The sequence below is a fragment of the Dermacentor variabilis genome, chromosome 10 (assembly GCF_050947875.1).
Source record: "Dermacentor variabilis isolate Ectoservices chromosome 10, ASM5094787v1, whole genome shotgun sequence".
NCBI lineage: Eukaryota > Metazoa > Arthropoda > Arachnida > Ixodida > Ixodidae > Dermacentor > Dermacentor variabilis.
This window is the reverse complement of record NC_134577.1, coordinates 131,282,011-131,290,236: the sequence shown is the minus strand read 5'-3', so window position 1 is coordinate 131,290,236 and position 8,226 is coordinate 131,282,011. Positions and strand designations below refer to the sequence as shown.

The 8,226-nt window shown below is 47.3% G+C and overlaps 1 protein-coding gene across 4 annotated transcripts in view; it reads left to right on the top strand.

Annotated features, from left to right (window-relative positions):
- The first annotated feature begins 1,812 nt into the window (after nucleotides 1–1,812).
- The window catches only part of HDAC3 (histone deacetylase 3), a 204,751-nt gene continuing 198,337 nt past the window's right edge, over nucleotides 1,813–8,226 (top strand). For 3 of the 4 annotated variants that reach the window (XM_075673404.1, XM_075673402.1, XM_075673406.1), the window contains exons 1-2: nucleotides 1,948–2,136; nucleotides 2,795–2,877. In XM_075673404.1, coding sequence (XP_075529519.1) covers nucleotides 2,079–2,136; nucleotides 2,795–2,877 — 141 coding nt within the window. In that variant the 5' untranslated portion in view covers nucleotides 1,948–2,078. The other variant, XM_075673403.1, reaches the window with a different exon arrangement.

Below are 8,226 nucleotides of genomic sequence, written 5' to 3'. Positions count from 1 at the left end.
TTGTAGGAAACTCTATGCATACCACAGCGTGGCAGCGCCAGATTTCCCTCTAGGTAATGTAGTGAGAAACTCTATGACAGTCACCATGATATAACGAGCGTTATCGCGGGCCTCCGAGATGGCAACGGACGCCATGGTAATCTCAGAGGCCGCAGCATGTGATCTAGGTTGCAGACGTCCGCCACAAGTGGCGCTCGCAGCGCTCGTTGTCTAACGACTTAAGGTAACAGAAATGCAGCGATTATGAAGAGTAGGGCACTGTGGAACTACAATAGGTACGAGGTAGTACGAGGGATATGGAAGGGGGTAATGGTACCAGGCCTGACTTTTGCCAATGCAGTTCTATGTATTAGAACAGAGACCCGGCAACAATTGGAAATTAGGCAACGTGGTGTGGGTAGGCTCGCTCTGGGAGCACATGGCAAGACACCAAATCTTGGAGTGCAGGGGGATCTGGGATGGTCTTCTTTCGAGGGCAGAGAGGCTAGTAGCAAGATAGCATTTGAGGAGCGATTGAGAAAAATGGGGGAAATTCGGTGGGCTAGGAAGGCTTTCAGTTACTTATACACGAGGAATGTTGACACGAGGTGGAGGAAGCGAACTAGAAAATTGACAAGCAAATACTTGGGCAGTAGCGGGGGAACAAGTAAGGAATCATCTGTCAAGAAAAAGGTTAAGGAGGCAGAGAGGGGTATGTGGAGTACAGAGATGCAAACCAAATCGGCATTGGAGACATACAGGACGTTTAAGCAAGAAATAGCCAAAGAAAATATTTACGATAACTCTAAGGGAAGCTCATTGTTGTTCGAAGCCAGGACAGGTGTACTGAGGACTAAAACGTACCGAGCCAGATACCAGGAGATAGATTTGGTGTGCGAGGCGTGTAGAGAGGAGGAGGAAACGGCGGAACACCTGATACTTGCTTGTAAACAACTTCACCCTGCGGTTGAATCTAACGGGGAACTATTCAAAGCCTTGGGTTTTAAAGACAGTGAAAGTAGAATAGACTTTGAACAGGTAGAAATAACTAAACGGAGGCTATCTGATTGGTGGACAATGTCAACGCAAAAGTAAAGGAGTAAATACATAGGTATGCATGCATATAGAACCATTAAAGGCTAGGTGGCGCGCGCCGCCGCCGCCCGATTCAAAGGGTTGAGCCACAATCATCCATCCACCCATCCATCCATCCAGCCCATAGAGTTTCTCACATAGAGTTTCTCACCACATTGCCTAGAGGGAAATCTGGCGCTGCTGCGCTGTGGTATGCATGGGAATGCCCATAGAGTTTCCTACAAAAATTTTGTAGGAAACTCTATGGGAATGCCGGTATATTGTGGATTCGGATTGGCATCGTTCTCGTAGAGACAAGACACCTTGAAGACGCGCTTGGCAAGTACCGTTCCGTCTGTCACAATGATTCATTTTCTGCTAGAACAGCACATAGAAAGCTGTTTTAGCTTTATTATTACGCGAAAACATGTTTTGTTTAACTATGAGAACTTGTTATTGTGTGCATGACTACATGTTACGTAAAAAGTATCAGCGGGCCGCTAAAGTTGGAGGACAAACGACAAGGTTCGCGCTCGCTTTGAAACAGTTGGTCGTCTGTTCTTGCTTTTCTTCGCTTGGTCATGCATGGTGGGTGAGTAAAGATGTAATATGCGTGAATGGAAACATTTTATGAAGATTTTACTTTGACAACGCGTTATTTGCGTAGCCATATCCACGTTATAGACGAAGCCTCTTAGAACACCAGCCAACACGAGCCTCGGCATTCCCATGATGGCACGGTGCCCCCTTAAGAAACTCCCATAGACGGTGGCGCCAGATTACCCTCTAGGTGTTATAGTGAGAAACTCTATGATCCAGCCTTTTCGCGGAGGAGAGTAAAGGGAGAGGGCCAGGAACCGAGTTTACGGACAACGCGGCTGGCATCTAGTAAGGAGCCATGATCATATAGGTGTTCTGTGCCATGATGTCGCCGTTGTTGTGTTGTAACTAAGGCAACTAAGGTCCCTGAACAGGTAAACTATGGTTAGAGTGGACACTCTAACCATGGGCACGTTGTATTTGTGATGACGAAAAAAAATGTGATGTACTTTTGGGACCCGGACGTAGGGAACTTCCACTACGGTACGTGCCCATTTCTCGCTTGTAGTACATCCACATACTAATGGGATGATATGTGTCGACGCTTTCTTACCAGGGACCAATAATGCCATGTCTAGCAGGATCAGAAGCGATTTCGTCGGTTCGACAGCTCACATGCCTACGCACCAGTGGCCCGTTGCATGTCATTAAGAGAACACAATTTCCGAATAAATCAAGGCATTTCCTTTCAACCGCTCGAAACGCGCTGAGCTAGAATTCCTTTGTCTTTTTGGCGGGTTTAGATGAATCGGTCTCACATTCTGGTGCTTCATGAACCAAAACCCACGTCACGACTCCTTCACAATACGCTCAGTTTCGCGCGCTTACATTTTTGCCTCGGGTTATTTCACATCGGAACGATCTTCCAGACCGCATAGCATTCCTATCGAACCGTGAAACATTTCGCAACAATCTGAGTACGATGTATTCGTAATAATGATCTCTCAGTGTATTGCAACTATTACAACTCTCTATAAAATGCTTCCTCCCATACTCTGTGCCCTCCAATCGTTAATGAATACGTAAACAAATAGGCACCTCGACGCCGCGCTGGCTTGACCAGAATGTTCACGATTCAAGTGGTCACTGTGGCGCGACTTGGGCAAAAAGGGTACGTGGAGCACAAATATCCAAAACGCAGGTCCGGGTCACCCGATGAAGCCACAGCGACTGTCGGTGACGCACAGTCTGGTGATGCACTACGGCCTCTTCAAAAAAATGCAGGTGAGTGCCAGGTAATGGGTAGGGCGTGCCTTTACGGCCAGTAACGTCATTTGGGAAGCGTGTTTCACTTGACTGAAATTGCACTTTTGGGCATTGAGTAAAACATTCATGGCTACATTTAGCTCTTGGATGAATCCCCAATCCGTATACACACGCACACCCGGTAGGTCACCTAAAACCGGGCTTCTGGGAACTCCTTGGAGCGAACTCGATTTTACGCGGCAGTGCCAAATTGCAGTGTGTGTCAAATCGAGCGGCAGAAGTGCACAGTTTAGAAGTGCACTCGCCAAGTGTTATCTGATGAAACACAGGATTTGCTTCCAAAGGGCTTAAGGGGATAGCACTGGTCCTGCTGCGGTGCTTGGGGAATTGATATTGCCTCGAGTGCTTGTAATCTCCACAGTTTTCCTCCCTTTAAAAGCTCTCCTACTGTTTCAGTGAATTTCGTTCTCTCGAACTCAAGTAGGTTTGCCAAGAGGGGCACGCTGTACTCGCCATTTCGTTTCATTTAGTATAAAAAGTGGGCAGCAGGCACACACACGTGCAAAAGTAGCTGCAAAAAGAAAGGAAATACAAATGAAGCACACCACCACAAAAACATGATTTGATACAACTTAAACAGGACAACAAAAAATTTGGAGAGTGAGGAACAGTGCAATATACATAAGCGAAAAACGCACTATGTGGGAAGGTTGACATAGGTAGACTATTGAGAGTGATTTCTAATGAAATCGTAGTGCTGAAATCTGTGAGCCTAAAGCATCTGATTTCTGCAAAGAGCCTTGGTTTGAAGCCCTTCGGGACTGACATTGTGCTAACACGGCCAGTTGCTAGCACAAATGATGTTTTTGTTTTGCGACCCTGCAGCCATCCTATGGCATGGCAAAGGCCTTTGAGAGGTGCCCCTGCGTCTGGGCACTGTCAAAAAACATCTTTGGGTGGAGTGTGCGCATGCTGTTGCGAGTTTCTTGGCTTGTGACCACACTGCTTGCAACAGCAACTGTTCCTCGGTCTTGTAAGACCCATAAATGAGATAAACCATCGGGTTAAAGAAAATCTTGGTCAGTCATTGCTCTAGCAAGAACATGAACTGTAGGACGAAAGCACGAATGCAAGAATCCTTTAGAGCTTGTATTACATTGCGAGTTAATGTGTAGTTATTATGAAATTATTTCTTTCCACATTGCTCATTCAAAACTGCTGTGCACAGCTTCACCATGCTATTTGGGGAATATTAAAATCGTAATAAGGCTGCACATAATAAATAGGCGAAGCAAGCATCATGTTGCCTTTACGAACTTCGTTATTTGCCTCTTCCATCTCCCTACTGCCACCATCCAATGTTCCTCCTATGGTCTTGGCACAGTTCACTCCCGCCACCTTTGTTCTCATCCCTCCTCAGATGCTATTTAAACATTTGCTATGGAGGCTGATTCATTAATTCCATTCACATTGATATACCAGACAGGTTTAATTGAAGTTGCTTTGCTCACTTGGAAGTTTTCACGACACTATATAGTCCTTTGTATGCAGAGCCATTGTTTGGTTGGCCCTTTCTCACGAGAACAAGGCCTCCTACCTCCATCATTGGTAGCATTGTATTTTGTTTCTTGTCAAAATTTGTTCCATTCTTTAATGGTAGTTTGCTTGGCTGTCTTTGGTCCTTTTTGTTTTTGTGAGCTGAACCATCTTGTCGAGCCGCAGATCAGTAGGAAGGTACGTTGGCTTTCCAGTTGCAACAGCGAGTGTAGTACATCCTTGGGTATGAGCAGTGGGGATGAGCTCTCGCTGCATCAAGGCACCACTGCCACCTTCCCATGAAACGCACTATGCACTGCTTCAGGTCCCAAATAGTTCCCCCAATCCATGAGCTGCTGGATGACACGGGGCATTGAACCCGCCAATTCCTGTAGCTTATAGCTCCGAAAGGCTGGACCATTATTCGACGCCAAAACTTTCATGCTTTCAAACATCTTGCAGCTGAACAGAGAGGTCATGCTGTTGGCATCATCTCTTCTTGGCTTTGCTGCTAACATTCTTGTACATTTGCCCACGCACACAAGGGACATTTGTGTTTCCTTGACACCTTCAGACTTATTTTGGAGTTAGAAAAAGTCCAAGTGGGCAACTTCAAATAGCGTCCCTGAGTGCTATGACATTCTTGTGTTAGTTACTTGGATTTCACCTTATTCAGCCGACATTCATTAAATGACTGCACATACCTTTTCACATCTTTCATGTATGGCCATGTAAACTGCTTTGTGAGCTTCATGTAGGTTCTGCAGAATCTATCATGTCTATCTGAATGAGCACTCTTATGATATAGGTCCAAGATTTTTGATGCCAGGGTTGGAGGCACTGCAACCTTCTCCTCTACTGTGTGCAGGAGGGCTTGAGTGCCTTCCCAAATTTTAGCAGCGTTTATTGCTTCTTTGTGAAGTGCTGGAGAACATATTTTCTGCTGCAAATTAAAAGACACGCAAAAGGAAGAAACATACACGACGGCACGGGCGACACTCCCAACTGATTTATTTTGGGGGCTGACCCAAGAATAAATGGAATAAATAGAAATGCATGCGCAAGCTATTCACAAACTTGGGATATCCGGCGGTCAAACAATCTTGTCTCTGGTAAGGCATGATTGATATATCACTAATGCAGCAACTTGAGTTTCTTTTTCATATAGTAAGTATGAAGTAGTAAAGGCAAGGCACAGAATACCAGGACTCAGCAAGAAGAACACAAACAACAGGACCGGCGCCGGTCCTGTGGTTTGTGTTCTTCTTCCTGAGTCCTGGTCTTCTACACCTTGCCATTACTACTTCAGGCATGAACCAACTAGCCCAAGCAAGAGTTTTACTTGATCATATAGTAAGCTTCCATAATTAGCTTACATGCTGCCTGTGATTCTTACTTCTACTGAGAATCTCTTGGAAACAGTCTTGCAGTGCACTGGCAATTGAGGCTTGCTATTTTTCATTAGATATAGGTTGTGTTCCGTGGTTCGTTCATTTATACAGTGCCCGGTCTGCCCAATGTAGGACTTGCTGTAAGGGGAATTTCATAGACCACCCCTGTGGCATATTTCCCGTAAGTTGGGCCTTATTTCATGCCACAGCTTTGTCAGCCAGTCTTCTCACAAGTGGTTCTCGAGCAGAGTTGAACCACCTTGACGGTGGCAGAAAAGGCAATGAGTGCTGGCTTTCTTGAGGTTATGAGTGACCTTAGGAAGAAAAGGAATCACTGCAGGTACTAGCCTCTCTTGTGGCACTCTTTGTACCTTTACCTTTCGTAAAAAGGTTTCCGTTACTGATGTCGCCAATGAGTCAAGGAACCGTGCTGCCTTAATTCGCTGGATCTGATTAGCGAAAGATGCCTGTATTTTGTGTGTGCACAATTTCTTGGTAGGCTCCAGGCAGAGCATTGCAGTTCCATGCTTGGCAATATGAGAATGGCAGAAATCGTACAGCTGCACTCCTTTCTTGGCACGTGGAAAATATTACTACCAGGTTTTCCCGTCATGAAAAGTTAATCTTAAATCTGAAAATCGGAGGATGTTACACTGTGGAAGTTCATGTCTAAGTTCTGCCCTTTGGCGTGGTTCTTAAAAATGTTTAAAATATCATCGCAGTGCATAGAGAAGCCTTATTTGTTAAAAAGAATCATGCTCCCAGCTTCACCTTTCACTGCTGAGACTCGGCTACAGCGTTGACGACCGCCAAAGGGAAATCAGCTGCCAAAAGGCGGCCGATTGGTCAAAAGATCTCTGCAAGAGCAGGGGTCCAACAAATGAAGTTGAGGCCACAAGTTATACCCAGTGTGCACAAAGTGTTGCACAGCACAAAAGGTTGGGAACCACCATGGCATACCTCACGTTTTTTCTGTGCCCAACAAGATTTTGAGTATGCTGTGAAAGCAGACAGGGCTGCCACACTAGGCAGGAGAAGCCCTTTGTTAAGTGATTCAGAGGTGGTGTTCTTGCTGCCCCCTTTGCATATTGGCCAAAAGGAATGTTGCGTGAACCACTGCTTAAAGGGAAGCTGAAAGGTTTTCCAGTGTTGGAATCTCAGCGCTGACGCCCGTTGTTGCAGCTGGGTCGCAAGCCCCAAGGGTAGCGTTGGCCTGGCGGCCTGGGGCACAACTGGAAGCATCCGAAGGTCCGAGCAAAGCATGAGTCGACTGCTAACAGAACAACTTGTTTATTCTATCATCGCATAAGAGCGGCCGGTCAGGTCGACCGAAGTGGAGAGACGGGAGAGCAAGTTACTCAACAGAAGAAATCGGAGCCTCTCTCGGCGTCCGGGGGAGCTGCTTTTATACTCTTGCAGTTGAGGGCAAGGAGGAACGCCTCGTCAGAGGGGCACGTGATGCGCCGCTCGGGCACGTTGAGACGAGTAGGTGACGCATCCGCCGGGCCGGCGCCGGTCAGACCTCCTCGCTTCACAGTTGGGGGAGCTCCTCTCCCCGGCTGCCGCGCTTTGACAAGCGTGGGCACAAACATGCACACACACACACACGCACACACGAAGACACGTGGCATTGGAACATGCCTGGACGCGCTTAGCGGGGAGGCGTATCGGCGGCGCTGAACGGGCCAAAATGTCCGCCGCTTTGAACGAAGCCCCGGCGTCCGTTGCATCCGCGCCGGCTATACCGCGCGTTGTAGGCGAAACGTAACAGACCGCCCCGCCGGGGGAAGGAGATCCCGATGGTCAGGGGACTGCATCCGCTGTCCGGAGGGATGTCGCTCGATGATGCTCATAACCGAAGTCGGGCGTCCTTCGGCGTTTCTTGAGCGCAGCGCACAGAGAAGGCCTCGTTCTCTCGTTCAGGTTCACACAGGACACTGCAAATTGACTTCGGGAGAGTTGACATTTTTGTTCTCGTTCTCGGCAAGCGTTAGAACTACGCCGTAACTCAACCGCTCAGTCAGCAAGCACGAAACAACCCTCACCAAGTCCTGCCAGGCTCTTTCCCCTTTTATACCACTGCCTAGTTCCTTACAGTAGTCCAGCAGCACTCAGAACGCGTCCACAAATTGGAAAATTGCACTAGAAAGCACGTCATCACTTTGAAACACTAAACAAAAGCAATATATTAAAAATCCTGCCTCAGGAAGAAAAACATCAGTAACAATCAACTTTGAGGCTGATTCCTACGTTAGGGGCTTCGACTTAAGCCATCGGCGTTACCGTTGAGACTCCCCTTTTTGTAACGCACCTCAAAGGAATATTGTTGCAAAGCGAGGCTCCAGCGCAGGAGGCGGCCATTTGTGGAAGAGATGGTCTGCAGCCATTGGAGAGGGCAGTGATCCGTCTCGAAGCATGCGAAGCGGAGATCGCAGCGAGC